We start from the raw sequence: 20818 nt of genomic DNA on the forward strand, positions 1-20818 counted from the left end.
TTTTTATTTCTTTTCAAGGTATTTGCACATTCTGATTAAATGTGACCAAATCATTCACATTCCCTGCATTGAATTCATTTTTTATTATTAGGAAAATAAGGTTTTGAAGATGTATTACCTTTAGAGAAATTATTTTTGTTGCCCAATTTTTTCATATATTTTTTAAAATTTCTTGTCAATAGGGACAACTCATTATCATCTTCATCCTCTGAACTTACATTCTCAGAACCGTTTAGGCAATAGATTTTTATTTTTCTTTTACCTTGGTCAGCTTTTCTTTTTGTCTGATTTGTTGATTTAGTTCAAAGTTTTGAAGAGAACCCATTAATTCTTCAACCTTCATGGTATTCAGATCTTTGACATCCTCCACAATCGTTAGCTTTGTGCTAAACCTGCCAGGTAAAACACGAACAATATCAAACAATCTTTCATAAATTCAGTAAGAGTTTCAGTCTCAAACATTCTAATATCCTCAAATTTTGTTTGCAAAATAATGTACCTGGAACGCTTGACATCAGCAGTTCCTTCAAATTGAGTTTGAAGGATTTCCTAATCTTCTTTGCCTGAATCACAAGAGGATATGAGTTTAATATATCCTTCGCCAAAACCATTGAATAAGGCATGTAAGGCCTTGTTATTGTAGCTAGACAGTAAATCATCAGCAGTTAACCAATTTAACTAAGATTTTATCGTTATTTCTCCAGTTTTTTCGTCAACTTCTGTTGGTGCTGACCAGCCTTCTCCATGCCTTCTCTTCTTGAGATTTGATGAAGGCTTTCATCCTAAATTTCCAGTAAGGATAGTTTGAGTCATTAAGCAATGGTGGTCGAGTTATAGAACTCCCTTCTGCAAAATACGACATGTTGCAACCAAAAACACAAACGAAAACACAAACAAACGGAAGGAAAACCACAAGATCTCACTAAGAATTTAGTGGACAGCTCTGATACCAATTGAAATTTCGTATTTTATGATTAGCAATTGAATTTAATAAACAATTTAATTAATGCGAAACTATTAATCAATTGTTTGATCACACAAATATTATGATATATCATGACAGAATGCTAATAGACCAGAATATATGAACAGATGGTAAATAAACTTAAAGTAATGTGCACAATAAGTTTCTTACGTGGTTCGGAAAACCTAGTCCACGAAGCCACGACAAGAGATAAATTCAATTAGTAAAGTCTCAATAATACAAAAAGCAATTGACTTATACAAGTTTAGACTCCCTCTAAAACTTTGTCGCAACCTTGAAGTACTCACTTCAATAATCTGATTTTGATAAACACCAAGAGTACGAAATCCCTTATGATCTTGATGAGTACTTACTTCTTCCCGAAGTAAGTCTTGTGAAAATTTTCTCCCGAAGACTTGTATGTCACGTTCACAAGCTTTATGACCTATTTAAGAATAACATTACAACAAAATAGGCATTTAATGGCTACATGGAGGAGACATTATAGACATTTAATGTCTCCCCTTAGGGGAGATGTTGTTGCAGGAGCCATCTAAAGTAGCCCTATGATGATTCCTAGGGGGAGACATTAAATGTCTATAAAGTCTCCCCATGGGAGACGTTGTAGGTACCTATGACGTCTCCCCCTGCGAGTCATCATAGGTTTTTGTATTTAAAAAATAAATAAATAATTATTTTCAATATATTAATTAATATAATTAAATATATTAATTTTTTTGAAATAGAATTAAATATATATATATTTTTAAATATATTAATTTAAAAATCTAAATTATATGCAAATTAAATTGTGAATTTTCATTAATAAAACATAAATGTGTATATAATATGTTTTTGCTAACTAAATATACAAAAATATAATATTTGTTGTTAAACATACAAAATTAACAAATAATACTCTAGTTAGCTAGACATATAGTAAGAAATAAAAAGTAAAAAAAAAAGCCTAATATGTGGGACGATGACTTTGAATTATCGGTAGCATATGGTTCGCCCAGTGTTGTCGCATTTCATTAATTTAAGCTGGTGTATATGGCGTAGTATTTAGCTACAAAAAAATACAAAGAAAAATATATTAGTTAATTATTATTTAATTATATATGCTTTAATAATAAATAAATTGTTAACTTTGTATAAATTTATATACATACCTCTTTCTTCAAGTAACGTGTAGGTCATGGATGTTCAATGTAATCCTTCAACATCCTCATCACATAATATCCAAATGTCACATTGTCTGATTGGTGTGGACACTACTATTTAAATAAAAATACTTAATATAAAGAATATTAGTAAAATTCAACTATATATTTTCAAAACAATTGAAGTTGTAGTTAGTTACTTTAGGTTGCACAATTTCTATATTATTTGGAATCTCGAGATGTTCTGGTAGACTAGTCAGAAAAAGGTCGACCCCGTTTTTATATTCCACAGATAACCTATTCGCTAACATCCATTTTCTATCCATATCATCTCCTATGTCTATGAAAAATTAAACAAAACAAAAAACTAAATAAGCATACAAAAAATTGGGCAGGATTTCCCCTATATTAGTAACCTAACCATCTTTCAATCTAATTAAATCCAATTGAATAAACACAACACAATACAAATATAATAATAAAATAATAAAATACATAATTCTAGACAAAATCGAGCAGCATTTCCCCTATAATAGTGATCTAACCATCTGTGAACAACAAGTCAAAAAATTCAAACAACACACAATAAGTTTCTTCCTTATAGCTCCGCAGCACACAAACAAATTTTCCAAAACCTACTTCACTAAAACACACAGTTCTCAACCTTCTGTTATCACTGGAACACACAATTTTAATCTCAGAACCTATTTCACTATGGATGAATATTTAAGATATTTAAACCCCTCTAACAAAAGTTTAATAATACTAAAACAAGAAAGAAGATGTTGACAGTGAAATCTCGTCAACGAAATTAGATCGGAAAACTCAAAGGTAAGTTAGGTGAAGTTTATATAAGAACTGAGAATGGACTTTAAGGAAAAGTAAACACAGATAAACAATGGAGCAAGCCTTAGTATATTTCTCAATAGCCTCTGCATACAATGAATTTTTCCAACCCCCTTCTCTATGGAAGTGGGGTTCATTTTATAGTAGGCTCTAATGGCCCTGGGTACATTGTGGTCCAGGGGACCAGATGGTACACGAGTACACTAATAGGAGAGTGGTTCCAGGGGTAGTGGTGTCGGCTCTGCTACAAGGTCAGAGATCATGGGAGCACCTCACCTTCTGTACCTGGTCATACCTCCACTACCTGCCTGGTACGGGTGTCAGAGGAGTGGCTGGTGAGGACAACAGATGGTACTTTGTTCGTACCTCCACTACTTATCTAACGTGGGTACTATGTCCGTACTCTAACTCATTTCAGTTCGTCAGTGGACCCCGTACCTCATGAGATCAATGCCATGTGACCCTCATTTGCAAGGCATAGATGCGAGGCGGTAATGACCCATGCACTGGTCATGCCTTGCAAGGCTCCTAGTGGCGAGGGGCCTAGCAATACTTGTCTCCTTGCGGAGTGGATCCAGACTAGTGACGTGATGGTGCAACGGCCTCCCGAGAAGATGATGGCCCCCGAGCCTCGCGGGGGAGCGCGCGCATGATGGCCTCGCTGGGGGCGCGCACGCATGAGGGCCTCGCTAGGGGCGCGCGGCTGATGGCCTTGCTGGGGGCACGCGCATGAGGGCCTCGCTGGTGGCACGTGCCTGATGGCCTCGCTAGGGGCGCGCGCGCAGGAGGGCCTCGCTGGGGGCGCGCGGCTGATGGCCTTGCTGGGGGGGCGCGCATGAGGGCCTCGCTGGTGGCGTGTGCCTGATGGCCTCGCTACGGGGCGCGCGCACAGGAGGGCCTCGCTAGGGGCGCGCGGCTGATGGCCTCGCTGGGGGCGCGCGCATGAGGGCCTCGCTAGTGGCGCGTGCCTGATGGCCTGAGGACCCAATGAGAGTGTAGGCGTATGGGGGTCTAAGTGCGTTCTTTGGGTCTTTTATGGGCATGGAATATTGAGCATCCACAAAGGCCATACTTCATGGCTCACTAAGTGATGCTTCCCTTGGGACAATCTCTCGGTTTCACAAGACTTATAGGTCTGAGCCTGATAATGTGACTAAGTGACCTTTATCCTTGTATTTTCACCATGTACTGGGGATTTTTTTTATTTGGTGGATTTTTGGCATCCACACTTGCCCCCCAGTCTATAGGGAGGCCTTTAGGCGTTCTTGTAGACTCTTCTCTTCCTTTTTATTATCCCTCTTTTTTATTTTTTATTTTTTTTTGTTCTTGGTATTCATCATGCTCGAGGTCCTTTGGAACCCACGCGAAAGGGGGGTTCAATAGGTCTCTCTTTGGTGCACCTTGGTTGCACCTATAAGGATATTTTGACCCCTTGGGTTCTAGTTATCCTTTTATATATTTTCGCGCGCGCTTATTATATCTTGCGAGAAGCGTCCTTCTCGTCATTAGGCATAGTACTATTTTTGCAAGCGTCTTCTTTGAGACCCTTTTTGCAAGCGTCTTCTTTGAGACCCTTTTCGGAGGCGTCTACTTTGAGACCCTTTTTGATAGCGTCTACTTTGGAGACCCTTTTTGGAGGCGTCTACTTTGGAGACCCTTTTTGGAGGTGTCTGCTTTGGAGACCCTTTTTGGAGGCATCTACTTTGGAGACCCTTTTTGGAATCGTCTACTTTGGAGACCCTTTTTGGAGGTGTCTACTTCGGAGACCCTTTCTGGAGGCATCTACTTTGGAGACCCTTTTCGGAGTCGTCTACTTTGGAGACCCTTTTTGGAGGTGTCTACTTCGGAGACCCTTTCTGGAGGCATCTACTTTGGAGACCCTTTTTGGAGTTGTCTACTTTGGAGACCCTTTTTGGAGGCGTCTGCTTTTGAGGTGATTTCCCCTCAAGTGGGGACTTTCATGGCTAGAGGGTCTTCGTTCGATCTCAAACATGGTCAGCGACCCCTCTTGCACGATGCCCCCCTTCTATATGGAATCTCCAGACGTATTGGTAGTATGGCCACTGGAGGAAGGTTCACTTTCCTCGACATGGAAGTTCTTATGGCCCTCTTCCACATGTATGTACTTCTGTGCTCTCTCTCGAAGTCATCCAAATTCGAAACTTCTCTTTTGAGCATGCTTCCCCATAACTTGCTTCCTGGACGAACTCCGGCTGTAATAGCCATCTTGAGCTCCGCTTTGGTTAAATCTCCCACCTTTGTTGCCTCCATACTAAACCTATGGACGTAGTCCTTCAGACTTTCATTCTTGCCGTGTTTTATGTTAGCGAGGTTGGTAGTTGGCGTGACGTAATCACAGGCTGCATGGTGCTGCTGAAGAAATTCATCAGAGAATTGTTGCCATGACTCGATTGTTCCTGGCCTTAACCTCTTGAACCACTTGTATGCCACTCCTTTAAGCGTAACAACAAAGCAATGACACTTTGCCCTCTTGTTGACCCCTCTTAACCTCATCAAGTTATTGAAGGAGTCTAAGTGATATTTTGGGTCTGTAGTACCCTCGTACGGAGTCATGCGAGGCTTTCTGAAGCCAGTGGGCATTTGTTCAGCCTGAATCTCCCTGTGAAGGGTGAATCACGGTCGAATTCTTTGTCATCCATGTGCCCCCCAAGTGCAGTGGTGATCTTGACTCGAGGGCTTCGCATTTTGGTGTCTGGTCCCCTCCTCTTTTTGCATAAGGAATTTTGCGGGTTGTCGGGCTAATCCCTTGCCTTGGTTATGTCCCTCAGTGGAACCGCAGTGGGTACGTCTCTTACTTCGGACCTCTCCCCACGGAGCTCTTTTCTTAGGCCAAGGGGTGCCTCTTTTGAGGGGACTTCGGCCTCGTTCTCATGACCATCATATTCTCTCTGCCTATGCTCCTGGGGACATTTCGGTGGCCTAGGTCCCCCATGGTACTTTGCCTGGGGGGTTTTACTGGCAGAAAGTTGGGTTCTCCCATCATCTACGGGGACTGTGTTTTCCCCTTTTTCATGCTCCTTCCCTTTACGCTTTGGGAGGGGTATCCTTGACTTCCCTTGCCGTAGGTTGTTTAAAACCTCCTGCATGTTCTCTATCATGGTTTCCAGCCTCCTAGTCTTTTTATGCAACTCGTGAATCTCATCCTTGTAGAAGCGCGTCCTTGAGCTGGAACTTTCCGAGCGTACCCCGAGACCCTTGCCTGGCCAGTGCGTCGAGGGACCGGGGTCCTGGTGGCCTGAGCGTGGGGTTAACCGGGGCTGGTTAAGTGGATACACTAGTGGCTCAGAATGACCTCCGTCGAGCTGGGTAGCTGGGGACGATGCTTCCCTCTCCTCCTCTGGGGGAAGAGGTTCTTCCAGTCCACCTCCATGCTTAGGCAGAGGGGGGTCTTTCTTGGAAGGCCTCCTCTCTATTTCGCCTCGGCGAACCTCAACCTCTTGTATTTGCCGTAGGCGTTTTGAACGTCTTAGCATCTTTCTTTGTTGGAAATGATGGAAGAACACCAGCTTGATGCTTGTTCTTCCCACAGACGGCGCCAAACTATTGACGGTGAAATCTCATCAACGAAATTAGATCGGAAAACTCAAAGGTAAGTCAGGTGAAGTTTATATAAGAACTGAGAATGGACTTTAAGGAAAAGTAAACACAGATAAACAATGGAGCAAGCCTTAGTATATTTCTCAATAGCCTCTGCATACAATGAATTTTTCCAACCCCCTTCTCTGTGGAAGTGGGGTTCATTTTATAGTAGGCTCTAATGGCCCTGGGTACATTGTGGTCCAGGGGACCAGATGGTACACGAGTACACTAATAGGAGAGTGGTTCCAGGGGTAGTGGTGTCGGCTCTGGTACAAGGTCAGAGATCATGGGAGCACCTCACCTTCTGTACCTAGTCATACCTCCACTACCTGCCTGGTACGGGTGTCAGAGGAGTGGCTGGTGAGGACAACAGATGGTACTTTGTTCGTACCTCCACTACTTATCTGACGTGGATACTATGTCCGTACTCTAACTCCTTTCAGTTCGTCAGTGGACCCCGTACCTCATGAGATCAATGCCATGTGACCCTCATTTACAAGGCATAGATGCGAGGCGATAATGACCCATGCACTGGTCATGCCTTGCAAGGCTCCTAGTGGCGAGGGGCCTAGCTATACTTGTCTCCTTGCGGCGTGGATCCAGACTAGTGACGTGATGGTGCAACGGCCTCCCGAGAAGATGGTGGCCCCCGAGCCTCGCGGGGGGGCGCGCGCATGATGGCCTCGCTGGGGGCGCGCACGCATGAGGGCCTCACTGGGGGCGCGCGGCTGATGGCCTCGCTGGGGGCGCGCGGCTGATGGCCTCGCTGGTGGCGCGTGCCTGATGGCCTCGCTAGGGGGCGCGCGCGCAGGAGGGCCTCGCTGGGGGCGCGCGGCTGATGGCCTCGTTGGGGGCGCGCGCATGAGGGCCTCGCTGGTGGCGTGTGCCTGATGGCCTCGCTACGGGGCGCGCGCGCAGGAAGGCCTCGCTGGGGGCGCGCGGCTGATGGCCTCGCTGGGGGCGCGCGCATGAGGGCCTCGCTAGTGGCGCGTGCCTGATGGCCTGAGGACCCGATGAGAGTGTAGGCGTATGGGGGTCTAAGTGCGTTCTTTGGGTCTTTTATGGGCATGGAATATTGAGCATCCACAAAGGCCATACTTCATGGCTCACTAAGTGATGCTTCCCTTGGGACAATCTCTCGGTTTCCCAAGACTTATAGGTCTGAGCCTGATAATGTGACTAAGTGACATTTAGCCTTATATTTTCACCATGTATTGGGGATTTTTTTTATTTGGTGGATTTTTGGCATCCACAGAAGATAATGTATGTACCACTTGCAATTAATAGTCCTTGCTAGCAAATTTACTTCACTTTGCAAAGAGCGCACTTTGCTATTAAATTCACAACCTACAAAACAAAATTAATTAATAAATAAAATATTACTAAACAAACTTCACTAAATAATTAGATTAACAATAACTTATTATTGAAATTTTAGAAACTTAAAAACCTCAAATGTGTGCTTGAAATCGAAAATTTGAGGCAAAAGTCTCTGTTAAAACCACAACTTAAAAATTTAAATTAATTAATTAATAAAATATTACTAAATCAATAAAATAACATAACTATATATAAATAACCTACTTAAATTTTAATAAATATTACAAATATATATAATTTTCTAATTAAATAATAATATAAATTAAAAAAAATTATAAACATTATAAACTTGAATGACTATTTTGTATGTAAAATTAAAATTAAATTATTTTTCTTATTTTAGACAATTATTAAATACATTTTAGCAAAACATATTTACATATATATACTTAACAAACATTAAAAATTAATTAAAAAAATGTATAATTTTTGGATTAAATAGTAATAAAAATTTTAAAATAGTAAATAATGTGGTATCATCTTAAAATTAAACAATATAGTATCTCAAATATACATAAAAATTAATTTTCATACTTTAAACTAATATTTCTAATAAAACTCACAAATCATATAAAAAAATGTACAAAAATAATTTTTTCTACCATTCTAACTATAATACATTGTTTAATCTTGAAATCCTACCTCAAATATGTTTCAAATCCACTTTGTTGAGCCAAAAATCACAAAAAATCGCAACTTATAAACCCTAAAATCCCAATATCAATTTATTAATAACTAAAGACAATAAGCATGAAAATTTTCCTAACTATTATACAACACTTATAAATAATAAAAACTTACCTCAAATGAGATTTTGTATCCTAAAATCAGCCAAAATCGTCAAAAAATGGCCCTAAAATGGCCCACAAAATCGCCTTTCTCTGCCTCTGGTTCGTGCACTCGCGGAAGAAGAAAGAAAGGCTGAATATATATATTAGGCCAAACATTTAACGTCTCCCCATGGGACGTCTTCCCTGGGGAGACGTGCGGGAGACGTTAGATGTCTGGCACGTCTCCCCAGGGGAGACGTTAGATGTCTGGCACGTCTTCGTAGGGGAGACGTCAGATGCTCTTACATGTCTGATATTTTAAACATAAATAATTTTATATTCATATTTTTAAATTAACGTCTCCCACCACTTTTAATGACTTACCTTGGTAGTCATCAACAAGAACTTTTAATGACTTACACCATTAGATTTTAAATATCCCTGAATATTTTTAATGACTTACACCATTGGTGTAAGTCATTATCGAAAGTCATTAAAAGTGAAAATTGTTGTAGTGTAAACAACGCAAAACACAACCAAACAAAGAGATAGTAGAACAAGAACTACTCTTTACAAATAAAATAACTATTCAAAAGCATAAAACATTAGAATGGTGAAGAGGTAAGTATGGCTGCTACTTAGGTCTGGTATTTATAGAGTTTAGAATCTCCTAACCTAGTCAATCTCGTTTATGGCCCAAATCAAACAAATCGGGAAGTTACTCAAAATAACTTCTCATTTTATTAACTACAGAAATTTCCAGATATGATAGATAAACATTCTATAGCATCAGAAAATGGACGAACCTGGTTTTAAAACACGGCCAGGTTCATTTTTGAAGTTTCCTTTCTTGGGCATCAAGACTCACTCAATTTCCTCTTTTAAAATAGAATAGAATCAATCAAAATATTCAGAGAATATTCCTATAAAAATTTCTTCTTAAAATAGATATGTTACCATAAACAAATTAGGAAACTTTACTAAGAATAAAATGCACTTTAATAGAGATAATTATTCTTACCAAAAAGAGGCACTTACCAAAAATACCATTTCGAAAATACCAAATAATAAAATATATTTATTACAAAAAGATTAGCCAATTTTAGGATTTTACAATACACATAATTATTTTTAAATTATTTTGTAAACACTACAAACAAATTTATATTAAAAATATTTATTTTTACATTTTCATTATAAAATAAACATAAAATTGTTGTTTGCATTTACATCATCAAACTATTAAATGTTCATCTCATATATACTTTTATGTTTATAATGTTTCACAATTTAAAAAAAAAAACATAAAGCACAATATTTCTTGAAATATAAATCCCAAATCTGTTTTTTAATACAAATATAAGCAGCTAAATACATAAACAATAAAGTATAAAAATACAATGCATGAAACTCACATTCATAAACAATAAGAATCCATCTTTAAACAAAATAAACATCCATCATAATAAACAAATTAACGACATGATATATTTCACAATCTTAAAAGCTAAATATAAACAACACTGTTTACAAAATTAATGCTACAAACGAACTTAATATATTGTTCTAACCAACTAAATAAACTAACTATTTTTTTTTATTGAAATAGACCAATTATTTTAACATACTCTACTTGACGGTAACAATATAATTAGAAGAAAAAAAACAATAAACATTTTTGGTTATTATAGTAAATGATGACAATATTAATCAAGTAATAACCTAAAACAAATGATTTTTTTTTTGGCAACAAAAAATTTAAGATGAAAACTTTGATTACACCGAGTAAACAAAACTGTATAGTATGAAATAAGAAAACAAAATCTTTTATTCTATAATCATTTCTAAAATATAATTCAACCATAAACACTGATAAATGAGGAAAACATAAACAAAAAACAGTGAGGATTAAAAAAACGGGGCCCCGCGGGACCCACACCTAATGGGGCAGAGATTCCCAACCTAAGCGAGGAATGGAACGAAGCGGGGATAGGGACAAATGTCATTTTCAAACCACGAATGTTAAACGCGGTTGGGACGAGGATAGTACCCCCCGCCTCGACAAAGCCCTTTGAATTTTTTAATTTATTTTATATGTTTCTTTATGTGATTTTGTAGCATATTAGTAATATTTTTTAGAAAATTAATTTTATTTTGAGCATATTTAATACTTTGTGATTAATATAGTGTAATATATTAATTTTAGGTAATATAATTTATTTTATTTTTTTTCAATATATAGGTACCCACAGAAATTCCCCACCCCAATGGAGATTCTCAGCCTACCCGCAACAAGGAATATGCGATGATAGATATTAAAATGGTTAAAGTGGATGACATACCTAATAACCATATAGTACTAACCTCTGGCTCTAACTACACATTTCTCATATAGTGTTAACTTTGAATTTTTGGCAACAAAACTGTGGACTAATTCAATAATGAATACCATTAAATCAGAGACACAATCTAGATGATGACAAACCAAATAACCATCTAGTACTAAACGCGTGGTTGTTTCTGCGCAATTCATTGACAACATAAATAAATTAAACAATAAAGTAAAAAATAGCAAATTTGTCCTTGAATGGAAAAGTAGATTCACATTTTGAAATTGACATATCAAAGACCAATCTAGCAAGAAAAAGTAAAACAAAAAGGGATTCGTCGATTCCATACCAGGTAAACGTGAATATATCGAAGGTTTACGTAAAAAAGATTTTCAGTTACAGTCCCCCCACCCCATCAAATACGTACGTCACCAGAAGAAGTGCTCTTAAAATGTTTGATCTTGACCACCCTCTCCTCGCACTGGAAACAGAACCTGCAATTAGCTATCAAAAACTTCAGAAACCAAGACAGTTTGAGATTGAACTTAAAGTATCAGAACGTATCATATATACAAATAATCTAAAACATATATAGGTTTTGAATTTTTTCTCTGAGAAAGCATACTTGGTATTTTGTAGTTAGATTAAGATTCAATGTATTCTGAACTTCATTTTGTGCATTCTAATTATTGATCCTACATTTATAAGGTAAACATGATGTCATCTCCCAAAAGACTAAATCCCAACCCTATATATATATATATATATATATAAATGTCACATAACCTTCATCACCAACATTATCATCACTCACAATATACATTTTCTTATTTCCAGAGAACAGTTGTCTGTGTTCTGGATTTTCCTCAAAGCATCGGTTTGAACATAATAAAAACGTGAAAAATTATACTTAGTACCCAATTTAAGTTAACATCTTTAATTTTTACCCACTTTTTAAAACTCTTTGATTAATACCCAAATTATTAATGACTCTACCTATTATACAGTAGTCTAGTGGAACTCACAGTGGAATATTATTTAAAGAAGGAACTAAATGACACGACAGTAGTCTAGTAGTGTTTTAAGGGTAATATGAGAAATGTGCTTAAAAAAGTAGGTAATATTCAACTAAATATTATTAGTAGCTATTTTTAGTTAACTAATCCTAGAGTATTTTTCAAATTATCCCATAATAAACCCCATTTGGCCTTGCTAAGGTGGGCTAGCTATTTGAAACAACTCCAAGCAAAGTAAAGTTCCATGTGGTACATTACTCCATTAAGGAAGACCGGGCTTATGGGAAAGAAAAAACTAATGATGGTTATGCAATATATATGTTGAGTACAATAATAAAAACTACAGATATGGGGACAAAAAGAATCAAATGCTAGACATAATACCGTCAAAAGATGCTAGGTGTTCAGAGAAAAGTTTTGTTCACCTGCTTAACATATTACCAAGTTGAATTACCAAAGAGAGTCTGCTCCATTGAGAATATAAATAGGAAACTACATGGTTTCTTTATAGTTCTACGCATATCAAGTATGACCTGTTTTAATTAATTAATAAATGAACCTCCAAAGTTGAACAGAGACCATAATTGAGTATTCAGCTCGCCAAAGATTAATTACTTGAATCAATGGGTAAAGGGTGATAGAAAAGTGTCTGGTACAAATTTGTGGTCGGATCAGAATCCGGATAGGTTCATCTAATAGCTACCCTTAGATAAGAAAAGATAACAATGAATGATATATTTGAACGAACTCTGGTTGAGGATTTAAGTCGAACACATGGGATGCACTAACACAAAGTACATGGCAGCAAATATCCATCAACAAACCCCACCATTCTATAAACAAATAATGAAGAGTAGCATTAATTGGTCATAAATGGAATGTCACTTTACCTTTATCTCTATTCTTCTCACTATTGATGAATGAAAATAATGGGTATCAGCTATATGAAAAAAAGGCAAACCAAAGTGACACTCATAAATTGAAGTCGCTGCCGACGCACACAGCCTATGTCAACTAACCAGGTAGACACGACATCAAATGGTCCAAGACCCCCAATGTCCACATGAATTCTTGAATATTTAAATTTTTTTGTTGGAAAGACATTACAATAATCATATAATTAACAGAATATGAAGTGAAAACCGCGTGGCAAATGAAAGAAAAGTCGAGTGAGAAGGTTTATAAGATATTAATTAGTTTCATGCAATTACGGTCCCACATAATTTAAGATTTAAAATATAATATATGTATATATATATATTTATAGATATCTAATATGAGTGGCACCAGAGTGTACACGACATTGCGGCGTTGGCATGTGAAACAATATTCATTGATAGCATCTCTCATAATATGTTAAATTACGAATTGAACTCAGATTAATATAGTGTCAATGTCAATCGTCTAATATTTCAAACATTCAAAAACTTGAGTTTTATATAGACCCGACAATCATGCATGATTATAGTAGCCGTCACAAACTAATTGAAGAACGATTATTACTAATTTTGCATACATGTCCCATCTCTATTACAACTCTATAACATTGACAAAGGAAGTAAATCATTTAGAAAGACTAAAAAAGAATATATATTTCATTATTCCATTAACTAAAATCCAAATAGTACTTTTTGATTTTAACTGTGTAACGGCAATAAAAAGAGTTCTGTGACTCTTAAAATAAATTTCCTAGCCCTTACTTGGAAAAGTTGGGATACTTTGTTCACTCCTGAAGAAATTTTCTGGATCAATGTCAGTCTTGACCTTCACCAACCTATCAAAATTCCCACCGAAGTACTTGACCCCATAAACTTTTCCCTGTTCATAGCTGTCTTTAGCAAAGTTATTAACACCAATATCTAAATCTCTGTAATTCAAGAAAGCACTTCTGGGATTTTTGGACACAAATGGAGTCATGTAACTGAAAAGCCTCCTGATCTCAGTAGTGTAATTCTTCTGTAACTCTACATTAGGGTCGTCCCAATTCACTGAGTATTGAATCTTAAACAAATTCCCAGCTCGATGTGGGAAAGGAGTCTCAGAAGGTGAGATTTCGTTCATTTTCCCACCATAAGGGTTGAAAACGAACCCGGTTTTACCTAACTCGATCATCTTCTTCCATATCCATTCCAGCCCATCTTTCGAAATCGGAGTCTGAACATAATCCGATTTTCGTATGCCAAAAATTGCGCTGTTAAGATTTCGATCAAGGAGAACATTTGGTGAGGTCGCATTATCCAAACCCCACCAAAGAACAGAGTCTATCCAACTCATTTCCATACAATTCTCCTTCTTTAAACCCAACAGAGGAAACTCCTTCACTAATAACGACACCAATTCGTTTGCATTTCCAAGATACTCAGCTAATATCGAAATTCTAATAGTTTTCGTACCTTTCTTCACTTTCGAACTGATTGGCTGTACCAACATCCTCATAAAAAGATTGTCGTTTGTCGTAGGCGCCACTTGTTGCCACTGAGAAACGACATCAGTCGCGTTCTGGCCTTGGTCCAATATTTTCTCCACTCTAAAAAGTGTGACGGTTTCAGGAACTGGAACTAATCTCAACTTGTACGACAAAACAACACCAAAACTCCCGGCTCCACCTCCTCGAATGGCCCAGAACAAGTCTTCCCCCATTGAATTTCTATCAAGAATTTCTCCCTTAACGTTTACTATTTGAGCGTCAAGGATGTAATCAACGGCCAAACCATACTTCCTTAACATGTTCCCGTACCCTCCGCCGGTTATGTGGCCTCCGGCGGCGACTGTGGGGCATATCCCTGCTGGGAAACCGAGGACTCTGCTCTTCTCCCAGATTCTGTAGTAGAGTTCACCGAGTGTTGCTCCAGCCTGAACCCAGACCGTCTGGTCGGCGATGTTGACGGAGATCGATTGGAGTTGAAACATGTCGAGAATGACAAACTTTTCGTCGGAGACGTAGGATCTTCCGGCGTAGTCATGACCACCGCTTCGGGTTTTGAGTTGGAGGCCAATCTGTTTGGTGCAGACCACGGTGGCTTGGACATGCGACTCGTGCGTGGCCGTGACAATGAGAAGGGGTTTGTTGGTGGAGGATGTGTTGTACAGGGCATTTCGGATGTAGTTCTGGAGAACAGAGTCATAGGAAGTGTTTGATTGAGAGTAGACTGAGTTGGAAACTCGGTCACTGGGGTTGGTGTGATTATCTAAGCACTGGAGGAAAGTGTTGTAGAGAGAATCAGAGGCAGTTGATAAAGCAAAGAGAGTAAGAACCAAAAGGATTGGCATGTGAAGCATTCTTGTCTTTCCCATTTTAACCTTTTTAGTATTGGGCTTGGTTCTTTCTTAAGTTGGAGTCATTTATGTAAAAGAAATACTTGTGGAATTTTCTCCGAAGTCGACCTGGCATCCAAATAAGCATATTTTAAATATTTATTTAATAATAAAAAATAAATAAAATTGTACAGTGTATTTACTTTCCCAAAATATTTTTTTGTTTTAGAAAAACAAGAAAAATCTCACCATCTCTAACAAAATCACTCACTGATTTTTCCAAGAAAAAAAAACACTCACCAGTTTCTTCCAAAAAGAAAACCAAACACTAATTAAGATAGATTTTTTCTCCTAAACCGATTGCTAAGAAAATGAATATCATTTTAAAATAGGAAAAGATAATGTTGTCCTTTGTCCTACACAGGTATGCTATTTTTTCCTTTTTTTAGCGGTAATCATTCCTTATATATTTTGATCCCTAAAATGAATTATTGCTGTAAGATTTCTTTCTCTTTTTTTAATTGTTGTATGTTTATTTTCACAATTATTCAACTTAAAATCTAATTTCTTTTCACCAAAGTCCCATCGCCAAACTAGGATCCTTATTTTTTTTTTCTTCCTCATTTTTAGTTCTCTCCAAGGCATAAACTCATTTATTCTGTACAAATCGAAATGCAAAGTCAATTAGTAGTTTTTTAATAAAATTAATTTTATTTTGTACATATTTAGAGGGAATAATATAGTGTAATATATATATTAATTTTAAGTAATATACTTTTGTTTATTTTTTTTAAATAAATAGTCACAGATTTCTCACCCCAAAGGAGATTCTCTGCGTACCTGCAACAAGGAATATGCACTGATAGGGGCGGTGATGGATATTAAAATGACATACCTAATAACCATATAGTATTAACGTCTGGATCTAACTACACATTTCTCATAGTGTTAACTTTGAATTTTTGGCAACAAAACTGTAGACTAATTCAATAATGAATACCATTAAATAAGAGACACAATCTAGATGATGACATACCTAATAACCATCTAGTACTAAACGCGTGGTTGTTTCTGCGCAATTCATTGACAACATAAATAAATCAAACAATAAAGTAAAAAATAGCAATTTTGTCCTTGAATGGAAAAGTATATTCACATTTTGAAATTGACATATCAAAGACCGATTTGGCAAGAAAAAGTAAAATAAGGGATTCGTCGATTCCATACCAGGTAAACGTGAATATATCGAAGGTTTACGTAAAAAATATATTCAGTTACAGTCTCCCCACCCCATCAGATACGTACGTCACCAGAAGAAGGCTCTTAAAATGTTTGATCTTGACCACCCTCTCCTCGCACTGGAAACAGAACCTGCAATTAGCTATCAAAAACTTCAGAAACCAAGCAAGTTTGAGAGTGAACTTAAAGTATCAGAACGATCATATATACAAGTAATATAAAACATATATACATTGGATTAAAATCATATTTTATGAGCACATATGTATAATGTATAATGCTATTATAAAGTGTGATATAAAATTAAGTGACCAATTATGTTATAAATATCATAGGATATTAAAGTGTCATGGATTTAATGTACAGAAACAGGAAAGTGAATTTTTAATTTTATAATGGGAAAAATTGGAAATCACTAATTATAAATTAGGGTTGTAGTTCTATATATATGTATTATTCTATTATGTCTGTCATCCCATTAAGAGAAAAGAAAAGAGAGACTATTGTCTTATAGACATACATATTATATAGGAAGATCTAAACCTTTTATGCAATCTCCAACAATGGCATCAGGTTAGTGCTTCCGCTCTTGTGATAATCTTCTTCTTTAATTTAGCAAAAGATCTATAGAATTATGATTTAGGATTTCTTATATATGTATTTATAATTACATGATTTTTGGATTATGTGTTGGAGATTATTGTTTGTTCATGTTATTTGAGTGTATTAGATATTCTAACAAGTGGTACCAGAGCCATCTTTGCTGAATTTATTGAAGATTTGATGATTTTGTTCGTAAGAAATTGGGGAATTTTATAAAATTAGGGTTTTGATTATAAGATAATATTACCGCTTCTGTTACTTCATGATTGCATTTAAGTGCATATTATTATGTTTCGGTATATGTAATATATGCATATATAAATTGGTCAAATAATTTTGTGACTGTTATGTGCTGTTGAAAATTTTGGTTATCTATGTACATAGACTTTAAGCTTCAGGAATCAAATCAATCTTTTGAGTCCAAATCAATCTTTTGAGTCCATATTTATTGTACATGACTGTTATGTTTTTTTTTTCTTTTGCTTTATTTGATGCATATACGATATCATGATAACTTCATCACTTCAGATTTTGTTTTATTATCATTATTATTATTTTATTGAATATAATAAAATATCTCAAAGTTGTATATAATAAGGAAGATATAAATTTATACTCAGGCATTGGTATTTTCTTTTTGGTATATTATATATATATATATACATATATATATATATATATGAAATAGTTACTAAATATATGTATATATATTCATATACAGTTTCATTTAAATAATTTTGTACAGATTTTCAATTTTGTATATATTTAATTGAAAGATAAAAGGTTAACGATTGATAATTTTTTAAGGAACAATTAAATTTAAATTTTGATTTTGGAAATTTCTTAAGGATGTCTAATATTTTGAATAGATTAATTGAAACAATATGTTGCCAAAGTGACATCTTTTGTGTAAATTAATTTATTTAAAATATCAAGATGCTTGTGTGTTTATAATTTATGCATATATTAACTGACTCAAAGGTAAGTGAATATTTCGTTGAATTTCATTCACACATGTGGTAATAAATGTGTGACAATTATAAGGTATTTTGTGTGAGCAATATGTTAGTCCAAAGATTGACTTATTGTTTGACATAAGTTATTGTCAATGTTTGATTGCTACAACAAGAGTATCGCTTACAATTAATATTATTGTTCAAAAACTTAATATTAATGTTGTGTTTGGTATCTTGAGATGAGATTAACCAAATTTTGAATTTATTGTTTGATTATGCATATTGATGTGAGCTTGTTTTGTTTGTTTTGTTCTATATTCAACTAGTTCATCTTCTGCTGCCTTAATATCTGCTAATATTAATTCTATTCCTATGCTTAATGGGACCAATTTCAAGGATTGGAAAAGAAACTTACTTATAGTTCTGGGATGTATGGATTTAGACCATGCATTAAGGGATGAACAACCTGCACCTCTCACTAAGGAAAGCACCCGTGATGAGAAAACGGATTTTGAGAGGTGGGATCGTTCAAATCGCATGAGTTTAATGATTATGAAACACAGCATTCCAGAAGCCTTTTGGAGCACAGAATCCGAAGGGATTAATAAGGCCAAGAATTTCCTTGAACAAATTGAGGAACGTTTTTGCTAAAAACGATAAGGTTGAAATGACAACACTTCTAAGTTCTTTGATGACCATGAAGTATAAGGGTCAAGGAAATGTAAGGGAGTACATTATGGAAATGCATCATATTGTCTCAAGACTTAAGACACTTAAGATCGAGCTTTCTGATGATGTGCTTGTGCTTATGGTTTTGTTAATGCTTCCTGCACAGTTTAACCAATTTAAAATTAGTTATAACTATCAAAAGGAGAAATGGACTCTCAATGAACTCATTTCTCACTGTGTGCAAGAGGAAGAAAGGTTAAAAAAAGGACAAAACTGAAAGTGCTCACTTGGACACTGCCTCTAAGGATAAGGGCAAGAAAAGGAAATCTGAGAATGAAGCTGCTAAGGGTCCAGCCCGAAAGAAACAACAGAAGGATTCAGAAGGGTGTTACTTTTGCACCAAGCCAGGACATGTGAAGAAAGATTGTGCCAAGTATCACGCATGGCGTGCAAAGAAAGGTATGATTCTTACTTTGGTCTGTTCTGAGGTTAATTTAGCTTCAGTACCTAGGAACACTTGGTGGATAGATTCTGGTGCTACTACTCACATAAGTGTTTCTATGCAGGGTTGCCAGAGCTTCCGAAAGCCAAGTGATGGTGAAAGACACATCTTCGTGGGCGATGGAAAATCGATGGAAGTGGAAGCAATTGGGCATTTTAGGTTGTTGTTAGGAACTGGTTTTTATTTGGATTTGAAAGACACTTTTGTTGTACCGTCTTTTAGACGGAATTTAATTTCTGTTTCTTTATTGGACAAATTTGGATATTCTTGTTCTTTTGGAAACAATCAGTTTAATTTGTCTTTAAATTCAAATGTTATTGGAACTGGTTACTTGAATGCTTATGACAACCTTTATTTGCTAGAAACAATTGCATCCTATAATGAAACCTTGCATGTGGAATCACGTGGTACTAAACGCAAATTAAATCAGGACAATTCAGCGTCATTATGGCATAAGCGCTTAGGTCATATCTCAAAAGGTAGAGTTGAGCGCCTTGTGTCTGATGGCATTTTAGAATCTCTTGACTTCACAGACTTTGATGTTTATGTCGATTGTATCAAGGGAAAATAGACCAAAACTAAGAGATTAGGTGCCAACAGATCTTCAGATGTCTTAGAATTGATTCATACAGATATTTGTGGGCCATTCCCTACAACATTATGGAATGGTCAACAATATTTCATATCATTCATAGACGATTACTCACGTTATGGGTACCTATATCTCATTCATCAAAAGTCCCAGTCTCTGGATGTGTTCAAAGCTTATAAAGCTGAAGTTGAGAATCAACTCAACAAAAGGATTAAAAATGTAAGATCTGATCATGGTGGTGAGTACTACGGTAGATATGATGGCTCAGGCGAACAACTTCCAGGACCGTTTGCTAAATTCCTAGAGGAATGCGGTATTGTCCCACAGTACACCATGCCAGGATCACCTAGCATGAATGGTGTTGCTGAAAGACGCAATAGGACTCTTAAGGATATGGTAAGAAGTATGATTGCTCATTCTACCTTACCTGAGTCCCTCTGGGGAGAAGCATTAAAGACAGCAGCTTACATTCTGAATAGAGTACCAACTAAAGCAGTTGCAAAAACACCTTATGAGCTTTGGACAGGTCGAAAGCCTAGTCTAAAACACTTTCACATTTGGGGATGTCCAGCTGAGGCAAGGCCTTATAAGCCACATGAACAAAAAATTGGACTCCAAAACAGTGAGCAGCTACTTTATTGGTTATTCTGAGCGATCTAGGGGCTATAAGTTTTATGATCCCACAATTAAAAATATTTTTGAGACGGGAACTGCAACATTTTTTGAGGATGTTGAGTTTGGGGGGAGAAATAAGGTTAGAGACATTGCTTTTGAGGAAGAATTGAGTTCAAACTCAGTTCCTACTATCATTTTTGACAATGTTCAGGCTTCTACACCTGTCATTGTTCAAGAAATGAATCCAGAACCTCAACAAGACAATGTTGAACAACCCCCAAATCAAGATGAGGTAGTTGTTCCAGAAGAACAAACTCA

At 36.5% G+C, this 20818-nt stretch overlaps 1 protein-coding gene and 1 long non-coding RNA gene across 5 annotated transcripts; both read right to left on the reverse strand.

Moving 5' to 3' along the window:
- Positions 1–1757: 1757 nt before the first annotated feature.
- LOC133802258 (uncharacterized) lies at positions 1758–13280 on the reverse strand. 4 transcript variants are annotated; one of them, XR_009877228.1, is made up of 5 exons: positions 12960–13280; positions 11403–11547; positions 9530–9601; positions 2137–2241; positions 1758–2033 (listed from the first exon to the last, which is right to left on the reverse strand). It is a non-coding gene; the product is annotated as an uncharacterized LOC133802258 (long non-coding RNA). The 4 variants fall into 4 exon arrangements; XR_009877226.1 differs by lacking the exon at positions 12960–13280 and adding an exon at positions 12495–12897; XR_009877229.1 differs by lacking the exons at positions 9530–9601; positions 12960–13280 and adding an exon at positions 12495–12896 and having other exon boundaries at positions 2137–2238.
- Positions 13281–13554: 274 nt separating this feature from the next.
- LOC133802257 (berberine bridge enzyme-like 21) lies at positions 13555–15385 on the reverse strand. The gene has a single exon (XM_062240524.1). The coding sequence runs from the start codon at positions 15361–15363 to the stop codon at positions 13759–13761; it is 1605 nt and encodes a 534-aa protein (XP_062096508.1). The 5' UTR covers positions 15364–15385; the 3' UTR covers positions 13555–13758.
- Positions 15386–20818: the final 5433 nt, after the last annotated feature.

Source organism: Humulus lupulus, chromosome 9 (genome assembly GCF_963169125.1).
Source record: "Humulus lupulus chromosome 9, drHumLupu1.1, whole genome shotgun sequence".
Classification (NCBI taxonomy): domain Eukaryota; kingdom Viridiplantae; phylum Streptophyta; class Magnoliopsida; order Rosales; family Cannabaceae; genus Humulus; species Humulus lupulus.

Coding starts and splice junctions, on each gene's coding strand:
- LOC133802257 (XM_062240524.1), bottom strand. CDS start 15,363: ATGGGAAAGACAAGAATGCTTCACATGCCAATCCTTTTGGTTCTTACT.